Source organism: Carcharhinus amblyrhynchos, chromosome 7 (genome assembly GCF_965287045.1).
Source record: "Carcharhinus amblyrhynchos chromosome 7, sCarAmb.v2.hapA, whole genome shotgun sequence".
NCBI lineage: Eukaryota > Metazoa > Chordata > Chondrichthyes > Carcharhiniformes > Carcharhinidae > Carcharhinus > Carcharhinus amblyrhynchos.
This window is the reverse complement of record NC_137330.1, coordinates 85,955,394-85,982,184: the sequence shown is the minus strand read 5'-3', so window position 1 is coordinate 85,982,184 and position 26,791 is coordinate 85,955,394. Positions and strand designations below refer to the sequence as shown.

Below are 26,791 nucleotides of genomic sequence, written 5' to 3'. Positions count from 1 at the left end.
TAGCCTGACAGTTTGCCTAAAAGGCCATTAGTTAACCATGATTGGCTTACTTAGAAAGCTAATGCCTTTTAAATTTAGGAAAATATAGAGCGCAAGGACATTTAGAACCCTGCTAATCCCTCTAACCTAAGCATCCTAGTACACTAAGGGGCAATTTTAGCATGGCCAATCAACCTAACCTGCCCATCTGTGGACTGCGGGAGGAAACCAGAGTACCTGGCGGAAACCCACGCAGACACGAGGAGAATGTGCAAACTCCACACAGATATTGACCCGAGCTGGGATCGAACCCAGGTCCCTGGAGCTGTGAAGCAGCAGTGCTAACCACTGTGCTACCGCACCGCCCGGTTCAATCTTTGATTGAAGATTTTTAAAATTACAAAAGATTAGATTCTTGCCCTTGAAATTGGACCATTCTGAACGAAGTTGGTGACGGAGGACTGAAAGAAAAGCTGGGGATGTGGTGATCATACCTGTAAGTTAGAAAAGAATTGAATCAGGTTAGATCTCAAGTTAAGTTTTTGATTTGTAGGAGATCAAGTTGCTCCCTCATGCAGAAAATGGATGTGCTGCACAGGAACTAGAAGAGTTTCTGACTATGGCTAATGCCACTTACGCCCTCGGGATTTATATTTTTTGGAAACTTGCCTCTTGGAAATGGTTCTGAATACTTTTGCGGATCAGAAACAAACTTCCTGGATGTTTTGTCCTCTGAATTGACCCAGGGCTTTTACTACGTTGTATGGTTATTAGTGGGTAGGAGGCAATGGAGGTCATGATTCTCAATTGCACTGTAATAGGATGTGAAGGGTCAACAGTGATTAGCACTGGTCTTTGCCTGACTGCCATTTTTTAAATGTACTCTTAAAACTGCACAATGAAACCACTAAGTAGGAAAGCATGGAAGAGGTGACAAGTTTGTGAGGTGCACTGAAATACGACTAAGGAAAATAAAAGATGATTGTGAATGGAAATTAGTTCTTGATCAGTGCTATGAATATTGTTTATAACGGAGGTGGGTGCAGAAGTAGTTCTAGGTTTGCAGATAACACAAAATTACAGGGGTCATCATATGATGATCTCACTAAAATTCTGGACCGGGGGCACAGATTCAAACTTAAAAAAGGAAAGATGAAGAGTTTAATTTCAACTGCTTTCCACAGAGCATGGTGAATGTGCAGAGAGAAGGAACTAAAATAAACCAATCATAAGTCAGCTTGCATGACACAAGAGCCCAATTCCCGTCTGCTCTCACAGGCAATTTTCCAAATAAATCTATGATAATTTTGCCTTTTCACCACACAAGATACACTGTAGCCTCAGTAATTATAAGATACAAAATTATTTTTCCAGGACCAGAGAGGTACTTCAGCAATAGTTATGATTTGGGGGTACACTATTAAAACCCAGTGAGGTGGGTCATGTGGTGTAAGCGTGGGAGCCGCTGCATTTTCGCCAACTCTGGCACTACTCATCTTTTAATCCTTCATGTTAATCCTGATGCACAATGCGTAATCATTTGATCCTGATGTGTATAATCTGTCCTATGTTCCTGGAAGATCCTGGATAAATTTGGCAACAAGGAGCCAAGAAAATTTTCATTTGATTGAGGTGGGTGGTGATGGCTTGGGGGGGTTGATGTTGGGCAGTAGGCCAGGGATGGAGGGGAATAGGGGGGGAATGGATGTGGAGTGCAAGGCAGGAGGGTCAGAGCTCCCAGATCCCTGAGGGTAGGGTGCCAACTGGCACCTGCCAGCCTAAATATTGAGGTGGGACAGGAAAAGGCCCTTAAATTTGCCTTAACAGGCAGGCTTTTCTCCGAGAACCTGTTTACCTTATTGTGAAATTGAGCCTGGGTCAGGATGGGTGAGACCCCAGAGCGAATCCTGTCTATGTTTATGCTCCCAACACCCCACACCGCACCTCCCCCCCCAACTTCCATTGCCTCGGAAGTGAATGTAAAATTCTGGCCATGGTGATAATGTAAGATGACTAATTAATTTGTTGTTTGACAGCAGAGGTACATAAGATTCAGTTCAGCGTATTCCATATCAAGAATAGGAAAATTGAAGCATGGGGGCCTGTAGTGAGCGAGATCCACTGCACAGTGCTTCCTATTGCTTCTTTTTGTAAGCACTCTGTTAACATTCATGTGCTGCATTTGAAATATACGCACATGACAAGCATGTGGAATTGAGATGTATTTATGTCCAGCATGTGATAACCTGGCAAGTTTCCCAGTTCATGTAAAAGATTCAGTCTCAGCTATGTTACTTTGGAAGCGGTCATGAGGAATGTCAGTTCTTAAAACAGCTCACTGTCTTTTGTGTCTCAAGGAAAATAATGCCTCACAGCCAATACATTTACTTAATTCATGTCAAATATTTTCACATTCTGGCATTATGTGATTCCTCAGCTCCTCAAACACTGCCCCTTCAGTTTGTCCCTTTCCAGCTCCTCACTAATCAAGCCTAGACTGGAAATGGGTAAGTGGATTTGACCTCGCTTGGAATTTTCATTACCCTTGGGAAAACACTTCCCCTGGCAAGTGAGGGTGAGATGTCCATTGATTAATAGTGGAAAATTACATTTTGATGAAAAAAATACTTTGCAGTCATTGCTCCCAAGTCTTGCAAGATCAAGCCACTACATACAATAAAGCTTGGTTCTCTGGGGAAGTACAAAGCACACTGTCTTAGCTGGCAGCTGCAATGAGCGAAAATACATTTTTTAAAAAAAAGTTTATGTATTAATGTCACAAGTAGGCTTACATTAACACTGCGATGAAGTTACTGTGAAAATCCCCGAGTTGCCACACTCCAGCGCCGGTTCAGATACACTGAGGGAGAATTTAGCATGGTCAACTCATCTAACCAGCACATCTTTTGGACAGTCGGAGGAAACTGGAGCACCCGAAGGAAACCCATGCAGACACAGGAAGAACGTGCAAACTCCACAGACAATGACCCAAGTCGGGAGTCGAACCTGGGTCCCTGGTGCTGTGAGGCAGCAGCGCTAACCACTGTGCCATCATGCCATACTAAGGGAAGGTTCTTTTTGATGGGGATAGTTTACAAACTTTGGGGCAGAAAAAAAAAGTATGAGCAGGTAAAGGTGGGAAGAGAAGCAGCTGCATTAACTGGGAGGGAGGAAGGAAAACAAACAATTTCTAAACAATAAATCAAATTTAACAACAGATTCTACCGATGCATATCCACTTTAGCTTGCAATATATCCAGAAGAAATGAGGGATAATTCCCATCGTTTTTGCTGCACGTTTTCTAATTGCCCCGATTGAGTTTGAAGGGGGAAAAGAAAAATGAGATCAGTCACTTTGGTTAACTGAACTGGCAAGAGATGGGATGCAGGGTTTGCTGGAGGAAACGGATGGCAAAAGAAGTAGATATTTCAGCTGTGGCTGGGAATATTAAAAACTGGCTAAAACCATTTTTAATGATTTAAAACATAATCAGTTTTACATAAAGGTGGGAAATGCGCATTCACCTGCATCAGAGATTCAAGCAAGTTCCTCACAACTTTGTCCTGGTCCTCAGACAGTATCCGATGTAGAGTGGCCCTTCGCTCACTGTCTTTCTGTAGCATGAAGAACCCTGCATCCTTCTCCTCAGGTGATGGTGGTGCACTATGATCTTCAAAGTGATCGTCGGGTATACTATGGATTAAAACAAAAGAAACATTAGCAATAAAGAGGCTCTTTTCGGGCCAAACAATTAAACCAAATCAAATTAACAATAAAGGAATAAAGAGAAGGGCACCTGAATGACTTCAGACAGTCCATTGAGGCTGGCCTGTTGGAGTATTAACTCCCTGATTAAGGATCCAATTGATGGGCCAAACAGGGAGTCTTTGCCTTGTACTTAACTGGGAGTGTCAGTTCCTCTGACACCCCCTGGAAGCAGACTGATAACAGCATTCTTTATACTGCTGTTTGTAAATAAACGGATTTTGGTGAAGGGACTTCTGCCTCCAAAGACGTACTACAGATGGTCAAGAGGAATCACCAATCTTTGAAAGCTGAAGGCGCATTTTTTGCTTTGTCACTTAGCACTAGCAACAAATTTAAGTGCAGAACAGGAAACTCAATCCTCCGACATCCACCCGCGCGCCCCCCCCCCCCCCCACCCCATCCCCCTTCATAGCCTAATGAAAAGGCGATCCTTTTATCTTCCAGTTTAGAATAAACATTTGGCGCCAATCACTGCTGCTCCTTCATTAAACATACAAGTAGCATCAATGAAAATCATCAGAAAACCTATTGGACTTTCTGATATCTGAGCAAGATTTCTGACCATGCTAATGTGTTAAATGGAAGTTGCCTGAAATTCAAATTAAAAGTGACAGGAGGGAATCAATACGAATATACAAACAAACATGGGCATTAAGAGCAGGCACAGGCACTCAGTCCTTCAAACCTTCTCCACCATTCAATGAGATCATGGATAATCTGACTGTAACCTCAACTACACATTCCCACCTTCCACCACTTGAACCTATCTGCCTTTGCATTTCCACTGCCTTTTGAGGAAGAGAGTCCCAAAGACTCTCAACCCTCAGAAACAATTTCTCCTTACTTCTGTCCTGATTGTCCTACAAAGGCAAACATCCTCTCCACATCATTCCTGTCAAGGCCCCACAGATCTTATGTCAACCAAGGTGCCTTTTCCTCTTCTAAATTCCTGTCCAGTCTTTCCTCAGAAGACAAACCTGCCCATTCCATGTTACATTTACATCCTTCCTTCAGTAAGGTGACCAATAATTTACACAATACTTCAGATGTAGTCTCACAAATACCCTGTATAACTGAAGCATAATCTCCCTAGTTTTATATTCAATTCGCCTCACAATAAATGGTAACATTCAATGAGCATTCCTAATTGCTTGCTGTATTTGCATTCTAGCCTTTTGTGATTCATGCACAAGGACACCCAGATCCCTCTGTATCTCAGGGTTCTACAACCTCTCACCATTTAGATTTTTTTTAATCCTTCCTGCCAAAATAGGCAACTTTACATTTGCCCACATTACACTCCACTTGTCAGGTCTATGTCTCCTCATTTAACCTATTGGTATCCTTTTGTGGCCTCCTTGTCCTTTTCACATCTTACTATCGATCCTACCTATCCTTGCGTCATCTGCAAATTTAAAATCGATCCCTTCATTTATGTACATTGTAAAATGTTGAGCCCCCAGCACTGATCCCTATGGCACACCATTTGTTGCATCCTGCCAATCAGAGAAAGGTCTATGTATGTTTATTCTTTGCTCTGTGTTAACTAGCCAATCTTCTATCCATGTCAATATGTTACCCCTGCATCATGAGCTTTTATTTTTTGTAATAACCTTTGTAGTAGTCTTATGAAGTAACTTCTGGAAATTGAATTTCAGTACACCAACAATTCTCTTCCACACACAGTACATGTTACTCCTTCAAAGAACTTCAATAGATTGGTTAAATGTGATTTCTCTCTCACATAACCATGTTGACTCTGCCTGATTACCCCTGAATTTTTCCCAAGTGCCCTGCTATAACATCTTCAATCTCTAACTGCTTCGAGCATTTTCCCAATGGCAGATGTTAAGTTCATTGGCTTTTAGTTTTCTACTGGTTGTCTTCCTTCCTTTTTGACTAAAGGAATTGCATTTGCTATTTTCCAATGAAACCTTTCCCTGAATCTAGAGGATTCTGGAAAATTAAAACTGAGGCATCAACCATCTCACTAGTCACTTCTTATAAAACCTTAGGATGAAGTCCATCCCATAAAAATGTATTTAAAGAAAAATCACCCAACAACTCATCAGCATGCAGCTCCAATGATTTTTTCAAGTGCCACTCACCTGGTGATTGTAAGCTTCCCCAATTTCCTCCCTCTATTTCCTGATTTACAATTATTTTTGGTTATTTATTTGCTATCTACTGAAGACCAATGTAAAGTATTAGTTCAATTCATCTGACATCTCCTTATTTTCCATTATTAACTCTCCAGGCTCACCTTCTATTGGACCAACATTCAGTTTATTCTATTCTTTTGTAATTAACTATAAAAACTCTATTTCTAGCCATCTTTCTCTCATACTGTAATTTTTCCCCCTTTATCAATTGTTCGGTCATTCTTTTCTGTTTTCTATATTCTGTTCAACCTTCTGACGTGCCACCCATCTTGCACAATTTTGTGCTTTTCTTTAAGTTCGTCATAGATCTCTGAAGATGGAAAAGCAAGTCAAAAGGGTGGTGAAAAAGATATATGGCACACTTTATCAATCGGGGTATGGATTCCAAAACAGAGAGGTCATGATGGAGTTGTATGGAACTTTGGTGAGGCCACTGGAGTACTGTGTGCAGTTCTGGTCACCACATTAGAGGAAGGACGTGAACGCTCTGGAGGGGGTGCAGAGGAGATTCACCAGGATGCAGCCTGGGATGGAACATTTAAGTTATGAAGAGAGGTTGGATAGGCTTGGGTTTTCATCGCAGCAGAGAAGACTGAGCGGCAACCTGATTGAGGTGTTCAATATTATGACGGGCATGGACTGGGTGAATAGGGAGCAGCTGTCCCCCTTAGTTGAAGGGTCAGTTACAAGGGTACACAAGGTAAAAGTGAGGAGTAGGAGGTGTAGGGAGATTTGTGGAAAAACCTTTTTACTCAGAGTGTGGTGACATCTGGAATGCACAGCCTGGCAGGGTGGCGAAGGCGGGATCCCACACATCCTTTAAAAAAGTACCTGGATGAGTACTTAACATGTCATAACATTCAAGGCTGTGGGCCAAGGGCTGGCAAGTGGGATTAGGTAGACAGGTCAGGGTATTTCATGTGTCAGTGCAGACCCGATGGGTGAACGGCCTCTTGTATTCTTTGATACTATCTTTAACTTTTTTTAGTTAACACCACGGATGGTGAGTCCTCCTCTTGGAATTTTTCTTTCACAATAAGATATATTCAGTCTGTGTATTCTGAAATATTCTCTTAAACGACTGTCACTGCATCTTTATTGACCTAACCCTTAACTTAATTTGCCAGTTTACTTTAGATTGTTCTGCTTTCATGCCCTCATAATTGCCCTTAGTTAAGTTTAAAATACTAGTCTTAAAAATACTAGACCCACTCTTCTCTCTCTCAAACTGAATGTAGCATTCAATTACATTATGACTGGTGCCTTCATTATAGTCACTAATTAATCCTATTTCATTGCACAATGTCAGATCTAAAATAGTCTGCTCTCTGGTCAGCGCCAGAATGTGCTGTTCTACAAAACCATTCTGAAAACGTTCTATGAATTTCACCTCGAGGCGACATTTGTCCATCTGATTTTCCCTGCTTAAATGCAGATTAAATTCCCATGATTATCACCATACATTTCTGATAAACTCCCATTATTTCTTCTTTTATACCCTTTCCTATGTGATTACTATTCGGTGCTGTGTACACTACTCCCAAAAGTGACTTCTTCCATTAATCATCCCTAACCAAAGTGTTTCTACATCCTGCTATCCTGAACCTAGGTCACCTCTCTCTATTGCGCTAATTATTAATTAACTGAGCCACTCTTCTGCCTTTTCCTAGCTTCCTGTCCATCCTAAATGTCATGTACCCTTCAATATTCAGGTCCCAATCTATGTCATCATGTAGCCATGTTTCTGTAATGAACATCAGATCATGTTTATTCATTTTGGTTTGAACTCAAATCGTCAGTTTTGTTTTGAATGCTACATGCATGCAGATAGAGTCTTTAATATTGAAAAGATTTATTTTTAGTTTTTAGGTAATGTTTCACTGAAGGTGAGTGCGGGAAAACTCAAAGGAGATGTGAGGGGCAATTTTTTTCTTTGTCGGTGCCTAGCAATGCCACCAGGGTCTTTTATAAGCACATGAAAATGCAAGGAATAGATAAATATGGACTAAGGGCAGGCAGAAGGGTTTAGTTTAATCTGGTTTCATGTTAGGCACAACAACCTGGGCCCAAGGGCCTGTTCCTGTGCTGCAGTGTTCTATGTTCTAATTAATGTTTCTTATATTTTCATATTTGATGCATTGTTCATGTGTTTTTTGGAGCAGAGAATGTAGGAAAATGGAAATGCATCATGGGCAATTAAATCATTGTTGCCAATGGGACTGGCTGTAGAGAAATTCATTCTGGCAACCACAAAATTAATATTCATACAGTTACTGATAATTCCAATGCCTCTAACAGGAGGTGACAATTTTTCTCTTCTTCCTGGCACTACCGCTAGAGATGAACTGCCTTCGCTCAGATAGGCAGGAAAGAACTCACATTAGAACAGTATGGTGGAGTGCTGGATATCATGAGAGTTGGGCAGGGAAGGATGATGCCACGGTTGACAATACTGACTGATGTAGAAAGGAACATGTGACAATGGAAACGAGGAGCTAAGTCATCCTCTACTGCCATCTCTCATGTTATCCAGCTCCAGATGACTATTCATACGAGTCCTTTCCTAACTATCCAAAATCAGGTTGTTCATCTTCACCAACAGTTTCCCTTTTCTCCCTGGTGCTATTACTTAGAAGGGGATCTCCCCAGCGTTTATCCTTAGTCATTTCTGCTTGATCTACCTCTGGCAGATTGGCCTATCAGGTGCCCTCAGGTTTGAACTTAAGAACTTAAGAAATAGGAGCAGGAGTAGACCATCTGGCCCTTCGAGCCTGCCCCGCCATTCAATAAGATCATGGCTGATCTGCCGTGGCTCAGTTCCACATTCCCGCCCTCTCCCCATAACCCTTAATCCCCTCTCTTATCAAAAACCCATCAACCCGCGTCTTAAAAATATTTAGCGAGGTAGACTCCACCACTTCAACGGGCAGAGAATTCCAGAGATTCACCACCCTTTGAGTGAAGAAGTTCTTCCTCAACTCCGTTCTAAACCGCCCCCCCTTTATCTTGAGGCTGTGCCCCCTAGTCCTACTGTCCTTTCTGAGCAGGAAGAGTCTCTCCACCTCTATCCTATCCATCCCATTCATCATCTTATATGTCTCAATGAGATCTCCCCTCATTCTTCTAAACTCTAACGAGTACAAGCCTAGTTTATTCAGCCTCTCCTCATAGCTCAACCCCCTCAACTCCGGAATCAGCCTAGTAAACCTCCTCTGCACTCCCTCCAAGGCCAAAATATCCTTGCGTAAGTACGGCGCCCAAAACTGCACACTGTACTCCAGCTGCGGCCTCACCAATGCCCTATACAGCCGCAGCAAGACCTCCCTACTTTTATATTCAATCCCCCTCGCTATGAAGGCAAGCATCCCATTTGCCTTCCTGACCACCTGCTGCACCTGCAAGCTGGGTTTTTGCGACTCATGCACAAGGACCCCGAGGTCCCTCTGCACCGTCGCCTGCTGCAGTTTTTCTCCACGTAAGTAATAATCCTTCCTACCATTATTCCTACCAAAGTGGACCACTTCACACTTGCCAACATTAAATTCCATTTGCCAGTTCCTGGCCCATTCGCCCAGCCTATCTAGATCCTTCTGCAGACTCTCCACACCCTCCACGCAATTTGCCGTTCCACCAATCTTGGTGTCATCAGCAAATTTCGACACCATACACTCGGTTCCCTCCTCCAGATCATCTATATAAATGGTAAATAGCTGAGGCCCCAGCACCGACCCCTGAGGCACTCCATATTGACCCCCACTCTCTGCCTCCTATTTGACAACCAGTCCTCTATCCACGCTAACACCCTACCTCCAACTCCATGTCCCCTGACCTTCTGCAATAATCTCTTGTGAGGTACCTTGTCAAACGCCTTCTGAAAATCAAGGAAGACCACATCCACCGGCTCTCCTCTATCCACCGCCCTAGACACATCCTCATAGAACTCCAGTAAATTTGTCAGACACGACTTCCCCTTAACGAAACCGTGCTGTGTCTGCTCTATCAAGCAATTCCCCTCAAGATGCAGGGTCCTCATGACGCTTGATCATCCTAGGAGAGGAAACTTCTGCCCTGGGATTCTCCTACTCGGTTCCAGATAACGTTGCAAGTAAATACCCATGACTAGTGAAGTGATGCTGCTTGAAGAGGCAGTAGCAAGGCTGTTAGTGCTGTCGGTAGATGGGCTGCATGGTCTTAGCTGGTTAAATTCCAACACATTCTGCAGGTCTTGGGTCTGTTAACCTGCACCCAAACTGGCTGGATATAAATCAGGTAAATGTGTTCCTGCAATGAGAGTGGGAGCTTCATACTGGATAGACAAACACTCTGTACAAGGTTATTTTTTATAAGCTTGGTTTGGAGACTAATACGATGGTAGATTTTTGAAATTGGCAAGGTAACTGATCAGCCAAAAAATAAATAGCAAAGTTACATAATAAAAACCGCTTCCACTTTTTCGGACTGTAGCTGTCAGTAATGACTCCACTGTTACAATTTGCAACTTCTCTAGACCTATCTTTTATTTCTTTACATGTCCCATTACCATGTGCTCTGCTTGCACCTTCACCCCTTTTGTGATTCAAGTTATCCTGCTACCATCATAGCATTGCCTCCCTTCCCTCCCCATTCTCTGCATCTGAACTTGTTTAACATCTATCGCATCTCTAACTAACGTTTTTCAGTGCAACACCAGGTCATTGTCCTAAAACTCTGTTTTTCTCTCTTCAGATGCTGCCCAGATCTGCTGAGATAACATTTTCTATTGTTACTTTAGATTTTCAACATCGAGTATTTTGCTTTTACACTTGTAGGTTGTTATTCATTTATTCAATTAATCAGTGCTATCTATCTTATAGTTACGTCTGTGGAATACCAGAAATTCACAGGGATGATGTTACAGCCTACCTTAAGGACCTGTATCTCCAAACCAAGAATTTTCTCCAGAAAATAAATCCAAACAATAATTTATACAAAGTCTTTTTTCAACTTATTGTAATTTAATCTTTTTCAGTCAAGTATCATTTCTTTTCTTCTTTCTATTCTAACATTGAAGCCAAGTACAATGTGGTCAACATGCCTCCCAAAGATCCTGTACTTGCTCCCCTTTACCACCTAAATCACATCAACTAGCGCAGACTTAATTCTTTCCTTGGTGAGTAGCAACATACTAGTCCAAAAAGAGAGAGAGTCCTAAACCCACATCAAGAAATCTTCTCCTTTCTGATCATTAACATTATCCTTATTTGTTCTGGATTATCCTAAAATTCTAACTCTTACTAATTATTCAAATAGGAAGGGAGCAATTTGATAGTAAATTATTAAAAAAAGAGGTATTGTTGCAACTATCCTGACAATCAGATTTAAATTGTTGGCAACTGAAGTTGTGAGGCGTGTAAGTGGGATCAGGATCAATTACATCAAGTACCCATTCTGTAATGCCTAAGGATTTCCTAAATTCAAAATAACTGCAACTTCAGTAGAAGCAAGGCTAGCTTAGGGATGGCAACGAGGTGATGGAGCCCTTCATGGCACCTAGCCTTCAATTTACTTTCATTCACAGACAGACATTGTCATCAAGAACTTCCCAAAACCTTTTATTCATTTGTGGGACATGGGCAGCCCTACTTGCCTTTGGAGAGCAGCTGAGAGTCAACCACGTTGCTGTGGCTCTGGAGTCACATGAAGGCCAGACCCAGTAAGGAAGGTAGATTTCCTTCCCTAAAGGACATTAGTGCACTGGATGGGTTTTTCCAACATAAGAACATAAGAAATAGGAGCAGGAGTAGGCCATCTGGCCCTTCGAGCCTGCCCCGCCATTTAATAAGATCATGGCTGATCTGTCGTGGCTCAGTTCCACTTTCCCGCCCTCTCCCCAGAACCCTTAAACCCCTCGCTTATCAAAAACCCATCAACCCGCGTCTTAAAAATATTTAGCGAGGTAGCCTCCACCACTTCAACGGGCAGAGAATTCCAGAGATTCACCACCCTTTGAGTGAAGAAGTTCTTCCCCAACTCCGTTCTAAACCGCCCTCCCTTTATCTTGAGGCTGTGCCCCCTAGTCCTACTGTCCTTTCTGAGCAGGAAGAGTCTTTCCACCTCTATCCTATCCATCCCATTCATCATCTTATACGTCTCAATGAGATCTCCCCTCATTCTTCTAAACTCTAACAAGTACAAGCCTAGTTTATTCAGCCTCTCCTCATAGCTCAACCCCCTCATCAGCCTAGTAAACCTCCTCTGCGCTCCCTCCAAGGCCAAAATATCCTTGCGTTAGTACGGCGCCCAAAACTGCACACAGTACTCCAGCTGCGGCCTCACCAATGCCCTATACAGCCGCAGCAAGACCTCCCTACTTTTATATTCAATCCCCCTCGCTATGAAGGCAAGCATCCCATTTGCCTTCCTGACCACCTGCTGCACCTACAAGCTGGGTTTTTGCGACTCATGCACAAGGACCCCGAGGTCCCTCTGCACTGTCGCCTGCTGCAGTTTTTCTCCACGTAAGTAATAATCCTTCCTACCATTATTCCTGGATAGATCGAGTGGACGTGCAGAGATTATTTCCTCGAGTGGATGTAGCTGTTACTAGGGGGCAAAACTACAAGGTTCATGGTGGGAGATATAGGAGGGATGTCCAAGGTAGGTTCTTTACTCAGAGTGATCGGGGTGTGGAATGCACTGCCTGCTGTGATAGTGGAGTCGGACACTTTAGGAACTTTCAAGCAGTTATTTGACAATGGTTTCATGGTCTTCAGTAGATACTCAATTCCAGATATTTTTTACTGAATTCAAATTCCACCACCGCAGCGGGATTCAAATCTGTGTCCTCAGAATGTTAGCTAAATTTCTGGATTAACAGTCCAGTGGTAATACCACTAGGCCATGGCCTTCCCGGTGACAGGAATTGCGCCACCAAAAGTTTATCTTTCCCCGCCCCACTATAATGTATATTGTAAGAAAGCAGCAGCCAGGGGCTACGGTGGCCATAGACTTGAAACCATATTTCAACCACCTAAGTCTGATATGAGGTCCCCAGGGGATGTTCCTGCGCCAGAGGGTTCCCAGATGGCCCTGGTGAGAAACCAGTGTTGTTCCCTCAATGACTCCATACTCCTTAAGTACATCACATTTGTGTAGCATCTGAGGTGCCCAGGCAAAACAACATTAGCCCTTAGATGCCTCGTGGAAATGGATTTTGGTTTGCAGAAAATTTCTGGGTTTTAAATCAATTTTATATCCAAGTTCTGTAATTAATGTTATCAGCAATTTCTGTCTTCTACCTCAAGCTGGTTCAATCAGATTAACCAAGTGGCATAATATTAAGGGCTTTCCAAAAAAAAAATCCTCATTCAATTTTGGTTACATTATTTATCACCTGGAATTCTACCATTGAATATGGCTGGATATAAGATACAATTCAATAGTCTCATTGGAGTAGCATTGACAGAATGTTTCTTACAGATAAGTGCGTTCCTTTATCGGATTACAAATCGAGCTCTGTCACTTGTCTTGGTCTCATAACTTTTGCTCTCCATCTCACGGAATCAGACTGATCATTCTGAATCAACTTTAGCTAACTAATGAAAATAACTTTTCAGAATGCTACAGAATCCTTTCATTTCTATTTGTACTTCACAGCAAATATTTAAAACATCAGCAAGAAAGCTTTTCAGTAGAATTTACAGAAAAGGATATTAGGTTACACTTGCACAAGACATCAATTATTGACACCATTTGTCTTTAAACCGAGTGCTAATTTGTAGTGGGAACCCACACCCAGAAATTAAACTATTTCATAACATAGCAGTCTTTTTATGCAAAAAAATTTCCACATAATTTTGATAGAATTCAATCTGAATGCTACACTATAATTTCTCAATGATCCAGAAATAAGAACAAGGGCCAATTCACTTGGTAGAAAAGTGTCAACACTAAAAGATACATTGGGAGCAGTTTTAGTGTCAAGTCTCAACATTTAGCCCAAAAAGGATTTCCAGTCTCATTAATGTTTGGAATAGAAAACAAATTTAAAGGAGCCTGCTGAAATAAAATGTCTAAGCAAATTTCAGTGCTCATCCCAGGGCTCTCAAAATTCAAAAGCACTAATCCACTACCAGCTCTTTACAAGACTTCTAGCCTTCCCTAGTTGGTGAGCACCAGTGGGTCACAGATTGCTGGTGACATTTTAATGAAGCCCAGAGTCAAATTTAGCTTGGTCCTTGATCAGGATGCATACAGTCACCCTGTTGACATCCAGCCATCTTAGGGGACAAGTTGAATTTCTTCCCCACAGTTTTATTCTTCCATACGTAGAACTAAATTATGATGCAGGACGCTACCTCCTGATATCTGGAATGCATCTTTAGTCTGTGAAGATTAAGTCTGCAACACAAGGTTGCACTGGAAATTATGAGTTGGGGAGCTAGATCATTTGCAGATAATATTCTGTGACTGGCCCTATTTTGCCTGGGCACAATAGGTGGAGGTTCATTCTGTGGTTGGTTCAAAATGCAATCACCTGCAACTGAGTTCATATCTGATGTTGAATTCCTTAAGCATGGATATCTTATGAAAACTAAAAATTAATCCACGACTGAAATTAATGCTAAGCTTACATAGGTTGATAATCAATGCAAGTTAACTATTACAATTTAATGTTCCCGAAAGATTAGCTGTGATTATACTTAATCACAGTGTACATTGCTAAGTGTATGATGTTTACATTAAGTTGAATACAGGCTATTCTGAAATTATTCACTTATTACTACATTTAACATTTTCGTGCAACATATTACAACATATTACATGTAACATTTTCATTGCAAATATATCCATTCAGCATGCTTTAACTAACCATCCATTCTAATTGGAGGGCAGAAACATTTTTATGACTATCTAAAATATTTTCTAATTTGTCCCTCCCTACGTTAACCTTAAAAGCTCCTGTCATGGGTGCCATGTCTACGAATATTCATTTAATGATTCCTGTGGACGTGTGTGTACTTTAATGCTCCTTTCAAAAAACATTTAACAGTGAACTTGTGAAAAGGAAATGTAAATCAATGCTCAAAGTGGCATGAAAAATGTGCCTGACGTATGAAACAAAACACAGTTGATTTGGAGATATGTCACCTTCAAAAGGAAGCTGGAGAATTTAATTTGAAAAAGGAGGGGGTTATAGATAATGAAGTTATTAGGAATGGCAATTGTCTTTCTCCCTTTGGTGGAAATGCATGTCTAAGAGAGTGAGAGGTAGGGACTTCTTTCTGCCACATACATGCACTCCAAAACCCAACCCAGCCTTTTGAAGGCACGGTGGCACAGTGGTTAGCACTGCTGCCTCACAGCATTAGGGACCCGGGATCAATTCCAGCCTCTGGTCACTGTCTGTATGGAGTTTGCACTTTCTCCCCATGTCTGCACACGTTTCCTCCAGGAGCTCTGGTTTCCTCCCACAGTCCAAAGATGTGCGGGGTAAATGAGGGTTAGGGAAAAGGGCCTGTGTGGGATTGTAGTTGGTACAGACTCGATGGGCCAAAAAGCCTCCTTCTGTACTGTAGGGATTCTATGACTTCAGGATGATTAACGTTTTGAAGGCAGGCTCCCCAGATTCTAGCAGGCCATCATGGCAGATTGGGGTTTATGCGTTTTGTTTTGAGGGCTGGCAGGGGACAGGCAATCTGCCTGCAAAGATGGAACACCACTTTTCGGTTCTCTTCAGTTTTAACAAGGCTGAGCTCTGTAAACCAAGACGTAAAATTTCTGGTAATCCCATCACTGTTATGGAAGTGCTAAATGATTGGGTTCAACAGTGCTCTAAGGCCATTATTTACTGGGAATGTATTAATGGATATAGCTCCGATTTGCTTCAATTTACAAAAGCACATCTAGGGAAGAAATATGGGTGCGGCACAAACAAAATACTACCCTTGACTTGTACAACGTCCCAAGATGCTTCATAGGTGCATAATTTGACAGAATTTTGACACCAAGCTAAACACAATGACATCCGTACAGGTGATCAAGGTAGGTAATCAAATAGGTAGGTTTTAAAAAGCATCTTAAAAGAAAGATATGGCGGCGTTGAGAGGAGCGATTTAAGAAGGAAATTGCAAAGTGTCAGTTCTCAGCTTTTTGGCTAAGATCATGCAAAAGGTCAAGCATGAGACGAAGTGTAATGCCTGTTCTTGTCAGCTTGGATCTCGTATGTCTCTTTTACGGGGATAATGATTTGTTTCCGATTTGAATTTGAATTGGCCTTTTGCAGCAAACAAGGAGTTGGATTAGGGACTTGCCCCATCCACTCTGTGTATTGGCTTTGTAAGTCTGAAAAAGGAATAACACTTAAAAATTATAAAAATGCAAGGAGTAGTTTGCAGTGGTGACCCAAAGGAAATTGTGATGTGCAGAAGGCCAGAGACTGAGCACCACAGAGATCTTGGAATATTGTAGGGCTGGAGGATTTTACAACGATTGAGAGGGGCAAGGCCATTGGGGTGTGTTGTCAAGGAAAGGTTAACAACGTCAATCAGTGAGCACAGGGTATGCCTGGAGAATGAGGTCAGAAAGGAGGAGATGAGAGAACATGGTCAGTGAGTGCACAGGATGATGGCAGAATGAGGTTACTGTGCATGGGGCTGATTCATATATAGCCTGGTCATGCTCTTAAATATTTGTTCTATCTGGTCCCTCAAGTCTGCTCCACCATTTGATAAGTTCATGATCTGATTGTGGCCTAAAATTCATTTTCATGTCTACCCCCATACCCTTCAACTCCCTTGTCAATCAAGAATCGATCTAATTCAGCCTTAAAAATATTTGATGACCCTGTCTCAATTGCTCCTTGGTAAAGTGACTTCCACTGACTAACCACATTGAGAAAAAACATCTCTCCTCATTTCCTCTTATTTTTAAACCATATCCCCTAGTTCTTGTTGTGCTCATAAGAGGAAACATCTCTCAGCATCCATCCTCTGAGAATCTTTTAATGTTTTAATAGGATCACTTCTCAATCTTCTAAACTCTAATGGATACAGGCTCAACCTGTTCAAATTTTCCTCACAAGATAACCCCTATCATCTGAGCAATTAAGGTGAGTGACGTTCTCTGAACTGTTTCTAATGCAATTATATCCGTTACGTTTGGGGACCCAAACTGCGTACAGTGCTCCAGATGAGGGCGAACGAGGTCAGCGAGCAAAGGGCTGTCAGGCGAATTAATCCAACTGATTGCATCACTGAACAACATGGGACAGGAAGGAAAGTATAAGGCCGAAATCTTGCCATCATTCACACTGGTGGGATTTTCCCATCCCGCCGCAGCACATGGAATTTGGCTGGCTGTTAAATTCTCCGACCTCACTGGAGCAGGAGTGTGGTGCAAACGGCCAGTAAAATCACACCCTATGTCTTCAACAACACTGTTTGATATTTATCCCGCAGGGATATAAAGTGCAGAATCTGGCTTCATCCAAAATGCCAATTGTAGACAAACACTGGTAAATGTAGGGGTTATCTTTGTATTTAGCTGACGCAAATGCAGTGTAATCAAAGCAATAGAAGCTCAGGACAGAAAGAGGAAAATGATTTTCAGAAAAAAGAATTTTGCACCCTCACCCCTGTGAAAACAGTATCGAAGAGGATCTATATAGCCGTGAATGTACACAATGCTATTTACCTGAGAAGCAAAGGTCTAGATCCTTTGTTCTCTTTTTCAATGCAGGATTTCGCCCTTGTTTTGAAAAAGAATAGATCCTGCTTCAAGTCGGAGTCTGGTGAAACTGAGCCAAATTCACTACCACTACTCAATTCCTCCACAACAACTGGAACTGGAAGGGATATGCTGCGTAGATAATCTGTATCGGGAATAAATGGAATATTACATAGAACATAGAACATAGAACATTACAGCGCAGAACAGGCCCTTCGGCCCACGATGTTGCGCCGACCAGTTACAAAAACAATGACCCACTAGCCTATACCAATCCCTTTTCGTCCATAAACCTATCCAGAGATCTCTTAAACGCCCCCTATTAAGAAAATAGAATCTCAGCAGAGGCTAGTTACTCAACTTTTCTCACAGAAGAAAAATTCAGGTATATACCCTTCTCCTCTGAATTTACATCACCTTCTTCCCAACACGGAGCTGCCATCCAGCAGCTCCCAAACCTCCTACTGCAATAACAGCAGCTTCATCACCATTTCTCCTCTAGCTCCACTCCTGACTCAAGTTGGACATTACAAGTTGGGACTCGCATGGATTCAGAGAATCAACAGAAATGTAGTATAATATTATAGATTTTATTAACATGTTTGACTACGTTTTGAGCATAGGTCATTCGGGGCGGGATCTGTCATGATTAGAATCTTCACTGTATCAATGTGGCACAGTAGAATGTCTCAAAATTATAAGAGGTTTGACCAGATTGATCCTGACACAAAATCATCATAGAAATCATACAGTGAATCTACAGTATAGAAGGAGGCTGTTTGGCCCATCGAGTCCACACCAACAACAATCCCACCCAGGCCCTATCCCCGTAACCCCACACAGTTGCCCCGCTAATCCCTCTAACCTATGCATCCTGGGATACTAAGGGGCAATTTAGCGTGGCCAATCAACCTGATCAGCACATCTTTGGAGTGTGGAAGGAAACTGGAGCAGCCAGAGGAAACCCACACAGACATAGGGAGAACGTGCAAACTCCACGCAAACAGTAACCCAAGTTGGGAATTGAACTTATGTCCCTGGCACTGTGAGGCAGCAATGCTGCCCACAAATAAAACCAAAAAAATTTAAAAGATTTTAAAAATTAAAAAAATTCATGCAGAACTATGTTATACAAAGGGTAATAAACATATGGAAATTGAAGGAATGCATCCAAGTAATAACAAGGTAATTTACTGTCAAAAAGAGGGATAAGGTATACGTTGGGGTTGGGTCAGCCACCGAGGACTGAGCTTGCTTCTTCACATGGATTTTCTCATTCCAAAAATGTACTACAATTTTAATTGGCTTTCTAGAACAAGGTGTGGGAAATGATTCTAGAAAAAAAACAATTACATCACCCATCAGGCAAAGACTGAGCAATTCCAAATGATTTGGGTACATTAGCAGATGGATGTTTTAGCAAGTGGTCACTTATTTCACCAGTTCAAAAAAAAATCTACAAAACACAGGATGACTGTGTTGTGCAAGAAGAGGGATGATGAGAACAAAACATTTCTTCACACTTTGCACTAAGCAACAGTATTCAAAAACCTTCAATGTCAAGAACAGTTTGTACTCTGGTCATAACCAAATCTAAGAGGACGCCTGCCAAATCTACTTCACTTGTGTCAGAGAACTAGAATTCTAAAAACAGATCAACTTTTAAGCCCGACAAGTTAAATATATGCTTCTTGGATGAAAACATAGCTGCAATGGTTGCTTCACACTAGAAATAAGTACAAACTTGTATTAATTATAGAGCTTTTCAAATCGTCAGGACATCCAAAAGTGACTTCCAACCAATTAATTAGTTCTGATATGTAGTCACTACTGTTTTGTAACTAAGCACAGCAAACAGCAAGGAGATAAATGACTTGTTAATCTATCTTCTGCCAGTAAGTCTCATTGAAAGCTAAACACTCACCAGTTACAGTTGAACTCCCTGTCCTTCATCAAATTGTACAGGGCACTGATTCTAGCTGCAAATTGGCACTTATGACAGTGCAGCTCTCCCTCAAAATGGCAATTAATTTTCACTTTCAGGGTGTTTTTCTTTAAACTTTGGGCACATAGGTTAATTGTAAAGTATGTTATTTTAGGGCAACACAGTGATTAGCATTGCTGCCTGTCAGCGTCAGGAATCCAGATTCGATTTCTGGCTTGGGTCACTGTCTGTGTGGAGTTTGCACATTCTCCCCTGTGTCTGCGTGGGTTTTCCTTGGGTGCTCCGGTTTCCTCCCACAGTCCAAAGATATGTAGGTTAGGTGAATTGACCATGATAAATTGCCCCTTAGTGTCAGGGGGACTAGCTATGATAAATGCATGGGGTTATGGGAATAGGGCCTGGGTAGGATTGTGTTCAGTGCAGACTTGATGTGTTGAATGGCCCCCTTCTGCACTATAGGAATTCTAGATTCTATGTTTTCATATCCTTTCTTTACCATTTTATAAGTTACCATTAAAATATTGCTTAAGGAAACTTACACAATTACAAAAATGCTAATTTACTAATTTGATTGCGATGTCTGGTACATTTTTAACCTTTGACAGCAGTTAAAAGTGCAGACTCAATGGGCTGAATGGCCTCCTGCACTGTGAAGGTTCTGTAATTCTGTATTGCTTTCATTTCTTATCATGATACAGAGAACTCACTATCAAAGTAGCAAAAGAGCATAAGACTTCACAGTTTGAATCTCTAGAATGTCACAGCAATGAGAAACTAGTGTTTCTGCTTTGGTTACCTTGTTGTTTCAGTTGTGTCTTTTTCTTTCTGCTGGTAACTTTCAGAAATTCATCTGAAAGCAGTTCTGCAGCAGTGGCGCGCTTGTCGGGTTCTGGTTCAAAGCAGCGGAGTATGAAGTCCTTCGCCTCTGGTGACATTGATTCTGGAATGTCTGGATGTATTTTAAACATTCCAACCTGCAAAGGTGGCAAAAATGAGTCAGAACAGCACAGCATACTAGCGCATCAAAGAAGCAGAAGTATTTACCTCTTAGCACAGGATGGGAACGCTGTGAAACAATTGCCAAATTAAAACGTGCTTTGATATGACTTACTCATTGATTCATAAGCTTTTGGCAAAATACATTTTGGAAGTATTTAATGAGAGTTAACTTTCATATCAAAACAGTTTACTAGATGAACTAAAGGGGCTGAATTTAGAATGCTGTTAATTAGTATTGTCCCAATACATTAAGCAAAAGTCACAAGATTAATTGACATTCAGCTGTGGCTAAAATTGAGTATTTAATTAGTGTACTGACTGTGTGAACTTCATAATTCTAAGATGCTCCAAATCCAGGGATATGTTTGGATGAACGTACATCCATGAATATCAATGTGATAGAGGAGAAAGGGGCAGAAAGAGCCACATGATGTCAAAGTGGAATTAGTTCTGTGTAATGTCCCCTGCTGCCTTGGTCCAATGTGACGTCTCAGTTATGCCACTGAGACGACACAGGATTCATTGCCCTGTTTCGGTTCAGTAGATTGCCTTGAGGAGCTTTGTCAAATTGAGGGCACACAGCTACCAGAGCACTGAGGATTGTGAGTTGTTCCTGCCATTACCAGGCTTCTGTGATGACTGCAATGATGCAGAGACATTGCAAGAGGCTACGCCTTCTGACATGAGATACTGAACGCACTCATCCAAGTAGCGCCTTGCCTGTGATACCCACTGAGAGTAATGAGGTCGATGCTGCCAGCGAAGGCCATTGTAAGTCAAGGTGCCATGAGCACTGTTTGATGAAAGATAAGTGAACAAACCTCAAAATCACAAGCAAAGTGCTGGTCGCCAGATACCCATTGCTATATATCACTGTGAAGTAAGTCAGTCTAATTAGACGCTGACATGACCTCTTGGTCTAGTGTTGGGGGGGATGATATGACAGTAAGTCAGCTTTATAATGAGTATTCAATCACATTTTAAATGTGTTCAAATGGCTTTCCTGACATTATATGCCTGATTCTCCCATCCTGACGTGCATGTTTTGTGGCGTGTCAGGTTGGGAGATGCATGTTGGCAATTTTGGGGGATTCGGGATACATGCACGCCTCTCACAGCTGGAGAACAGGTGGAGTCAAGGTGGAAACCAGTGGGATGACAAGGTAAGTGATTTAAATCTATTTTAAATGAGATTATTGGGCCCGGCACTGAGTCCTCCAGGCCTGATAGCATTTCCCACCCCGCTGAGAGCATTTTACTCCAGCAGGGTTTGGAGTAGCTCCCAACCTTTGGCAAACTAGTGAGAGACCCCACTGGAGTGAAGGGGGGTTCCCCTTCGGGGGTGGGGGGTGGGGGGGTTGTGTCAGTGCCCCTGGGCATTGGAACCCAGAGCTGCCAGCTTGTGCCCCTTGGCACTGCCCAAGGGGCAGAGTGCCCATGCCCAGGGGACACATTGGCACTGCCCATTGAGCATCAGGCAGTGCCAAGGGGCTGATCGATGGGCATTAGGGTTCCCGCTGCAACTCTGCAGATAGAATTGGTTGGGGCTGGAGGGAGGCCAGTGATCAGGGGTGGGGTGATCATCACTGCTGAGGGGTGGAAAGAGGTGCTGGAGATTGCGGTGCTCTGAGATGGGAGGGGAATCAGGGCTGGCCTGGGATTGGTCATGGAGGCTGCGATCAGATCATGGAAGGGGATATAGAGGCAGCAGGGTGAGGGTCCCAGACTGGCCAGCGAACAGGGAGATTGACAGATTGGGACCATTGCGCATGCACAGAGTTCTGGAGCTGTCAGATTCTAGCGCGAATAGGCCCTGCCCCCCAGGTTTTTAATGACATTCATAATTGTGACCTCTGCAGGGCACAGAGTGCGAAGATTCGAGTCTGAACTTCCACTGAAAACACAGTTGTGAATTACACCTTTTTCCCACCAATTCAGCACTTAGAATTTTTTTGGGAGAATCGGGCCTTATGCATCAGGAAACAGCATTGAAGGTGGGAATGGACAATAGAACTGTGTTCCCACTGATGTAAACGTCATGGTAGCACAGTGGTTAGCACTGCTGCTTCACAGCTCTAGGGTCCTGGGTTCGATTCCCGGCTCGGGTCACTGTCTGTGTGGACTTTGCACATTCTCCTCGTGTCAGCGTGCGTTTCCTCCCACAGTCCAAAGATGTGCAGGTTAGGTTGATTGGCCACGCTAAGAAATTGCTCCTTAGTATTCAGGATGTGTAGGCTAGTGGGTAAATATGTAGGGATATGGGGGTAGGGCCTGGGTGGGATTGTGGTTGGTGTAGACTCGATGGGCCTTTCTGCACTGTAGGGTTCTATGATTCTATGATAAACCAGATTTCTGTGCTCATGACGTTTCCCACTCCCATCTGTCATGACACCTGCCATGGGTGGGAGTGAAAAATCCCAGTCTGTGTTTTGGATAATTTTTGGGAATGGAATGCTGGTGATTCTCATTTGTATGCTGATATTCAAAAATAGAATAATCAAAACAACAAGAAAAATATTCTTTCCCCAGTGTATACAGTTGCAATCGTTCATCATTTTCTTCACCTTTATTCTGATTTTATTCAAATGCAAATTCATATTCAGTTCTGAAAGAGAGCTGGAGCCTGCACTGTTAATTTAGCTATGCTCACCAACAATGCTGAATATTTACTATGTATATGCTTCTTCTGTTTATTTTGTATAAACCTCTGAGTTTTCACAAGTTGGAATAGCTTGTATGCTAACCCACATTCACTTATTGTGATATCTTACCTTAAACATTGCAGCCTGAGGTTCTCCCAATTCATAAAACGGAGGTTTCCCTGTTGCCATTTCAATAATTGTACATCCTAATGACCAGATGTCAGCAGGCTTCCCATAACCTCTTGGGCCTTTGTCTATTATTTCCGGAGCCATGTATTGAAGCGTTCCTAAAGAAGGGCAAAAATAAATTCATACTATTGCAAACTCAGCAGTTTGCTTGGACCTTAGAATTTTTCTCAGGATGCAGCCAATGTGGTAAAGGCTATATTTGTTGTCCACCTTGTTGTTCTAAAATTTAGCAATTCTAATTACCCACTAGCAAACTGAAGGCAGCATCATGGGTCAACCATGTGGTATGGAGTAAAGTCACATTCAGATATGCTAGGTGAGACATGCATGCACACAATATCTATCAAAAATAGCATGTGGTCTCCAGATGCCTGGCGGTGGTTGTAAATGTAACGTCACATGATGGATTGAGAAGAATGGCATAGCACCTAATGTTTTTTTGTAGCCCAGCCATTGCCATTGTAGTATATAAAGACATGGTCAATTCAGCATGCAGTTGCAGATTCTGGGCACCAAGTGTCACTGTGAATTAGACAAGGTTCTTGGAGGTATCCACCATGTTGCTATAGGTAATTAAATGAAGACTTTTAATTTTTTCTGTTAAACACAAAATTTCATGCACATCATTCAAAACTTTGCAGTCCTCCCTCCCACTCTACAAGATCACACCTTGTCCCCACCTCTGAACAGACTTTCATCATATTTATTTGTGTGTGTCACAAGTAGGTCTACATTAACACTGCATTGAGGTTACTGTGAATATCCTCTAATTGCCACGCTCTGGCGCCTGTTCGGATACACAGAGAATTTAGCACGGCCAACGCACTTAACCAGCACACCTTCGGACTGTGGGAGGAAACTGGAGCACTGGAGGAAACCCATGCAGACATGGGGAGGATGTGCAGACTCCACACAAACGGTGACCCAAGCTGGGAGTCAAACCTGGGTCCCTGGAGCTGCGAGGCAGCAGTGTTAATCACTGCACCGCCATGCCACCCCATGGGCTTGTAGGGACCTTCAGAAGCTCTAGAATGCAACTTGTTCAGCTGTCATGACCCATTAGGCATGCTGTGGAGATGCTGGGGTTGGACTGGGGTAAACACAGTAAGTCTGACAACGCCAGGTTTATGTCCAACCGATTTATTTGATGGTAAACTCGCAAGCTTTCGGGGTTTGCCCCTTTGTCAGGCGAACTCTCCAAATTAAATGAATGAATTTTTAAAAAGCCCAGTGGATCATACTTACCTGAACAAATACAAGGCCAATTTTCTCCTATGATAAACAAGTTTTTTAAAAAAAAATCTCTCCTCCCTAATTGCACTTGGGAATTGGCGGTGAGCTGCCTTTTTGGATAGCTGCAGCCCCCATATGGTGCAGGTGCACCCACAGTGCTTAATTTGCTCGGCCATTTCAGAGGGCATTTAAGAGTGAATCACATTCTTGTAAATTTTAGAGTCATACCTAGACCAGACCAAGGATACCAGTTTTCCTTCCCTAAAGGCATGAATGAACCAGATGGGTTTTTATGACAATTGACAATGGTTGCATGGTCATCAGTAAATTTGTAGATTCTTAATTCCAGATATTATTGCCATGGTGGGTTTCAAACCTGGATTCCCAGAACATTACCTTGGGCCTCTAGTTACTAGTTCAGTGACAATACCATCATGCCACCGCCTCCCCGATTGCAAATTGTCATGCTGTGTCTTGGTGTAAAATATTGCCAAATGTTCTCAAACTACAGCACATAACAATCCAATGAAAGAACCATTTTGTTCAACCTTATGAAGTAATATTATAGCCAACAGTACATTCCAGAGTTTCAGTCGACTAGTTCATGAACCTTGAGTTGCTCAACATTAATCGCAGACAGAAACGTGGCTGCATTTTTTACTTTTAGAAGTCAAACCTCATTACCTTAAGGCAACAAATGTGCGGCAGAGAGGGGTGGGAGTTGGTGGTGGGGTGGGTGGGGGGGGGGTCATAATTTCTGAAGACAAGTGTAAGGAACAAAATGTTCTTGCTGCAAATGTTCCTACAAATCAAGAGATTCTGGTGGCAATCTAATCATGGCCTATCATACAGGCCAAGGCTGAAGATTTCCTCTGATTTGTGGCTGACAAACCTGTAAACTGCTTCATGAAGGAAAGGTTTATAATTCTGTTCCAGATGGTGTATAGAGGAAATCCTCCAGTACAAAATGTTTTTCTTTTTGTGCAAAGATCTTAAAGTAAACAAAGTTAACATTTACACATTTTAGATTTAAGAATCAAAATGACTGAAGGAGGTGTTTGTGTCATTGCGTGAATCATTGGTGGAAAGCACTTTGTTGAAACTGTGTACAAATCAATCCCTAATTTGGGGATTTTAGGACTCTTGCCCATCACCATTATGAACAGAAGGGGGCAATTGACAATATTTAATGAAAAACCCCATAACATTTAAAATAAGAGTAACTCTCCACAAAATAAAGGTACTTTATTCCTCTTCATAATCTACAAACACATCAGCTAATACCATGCACTCCATTCTGTATTCAGCACATCTACAATGCAATTCTTGGCAGTAATACAGAACAAAGAAGACAAGAAGCCCAGAAATATAATAAAATCAAAATGCCATGGATGCTGGAATCTCAAACAAAAACAGAAAATGCTGAAAAATCTCAGCAGGTCTGACAGCATTTGTTGGAAAGAGCATAGAGCCAATGTTGAGTCTGGATGATCCTTCATTGGAACCCAGAAACACTGGAATTTTCAAACAAATGAGGTTCATAGAAACAAAGATTCTTTGAATTCCTATCAAAAACACTTTTTGACGTGAAGCAATGGCAGCTGCACTTTCTGACCTAGAACAATAATCCAGCAATTGGCTAGAAATCATGAATTGTTGAGGCTCACTGACCTGAAACTAACTCAGTTTTTCCCTCTGCAGATTCTGCCTGAACAACTGAGCATTTCCAGCATTTTCTGCTTTGATATCAAATTCTGTGCTCAGATTTGCAGCTGCCTGCAATGTTTAATTTCTACACCAATGCTCTGGAGAATGTATCAGTAATCAGGAGGTAATTTAGGAAAGAATGAAGGAAAACTTTATGAAGAAATTGCACAAATATATTTTAAAATATTTATGCCCAGCTTAACGCTTTGTTTCTCTTCTGTATTACAAACCCTGTGCTGTGCATAATACTAAAATTAAAGAAGGCACATGCAGACAACTAGCTTTCGAGCCACTGCCTGCATACTCTTCAACTGGCCAAGAAATAAGAACATAAGAAATAGGAGCAGGAGTAGGCCATCTAGCCCTTCGAGCCTGCCCCGCCATTCAATAAGATCATGGCTGATCTGTCGTGGCTCAGTTCCACATTCCCGCCCTCTCCCCACAACCCTTAATCCCCTCG

At 42.2% G+C, this 26,791-nt stretch overlaps 1 protein-coding gene across 1 annotated transcript in view; it reads right to left on the bottom strand.

Annotated features, from left to right (window-relative positions):
- LOC145345099 (mitogen-activated protein kinase kinase kinase 5-like) overlaps window positions 1-26,791 on the bottom strand; it is a 139,750-nt gene that overhangs the window by 18,154 nt on the left and 94,805 nt on the right. The window contains 4 exon segments of the mRNA XM_080192701.1: window positions 3,505-3,673; window positions 17,584-17,761; window positions 20,358-20,535; window positions 23,332-23,489. Coding sequence (XP_080048827.1) covers window positions 3,505-3,673; window positions 17,584-17,761; window positions 20,358-20,535; window positions 23,332-23,489 — 683 coding nt within the window.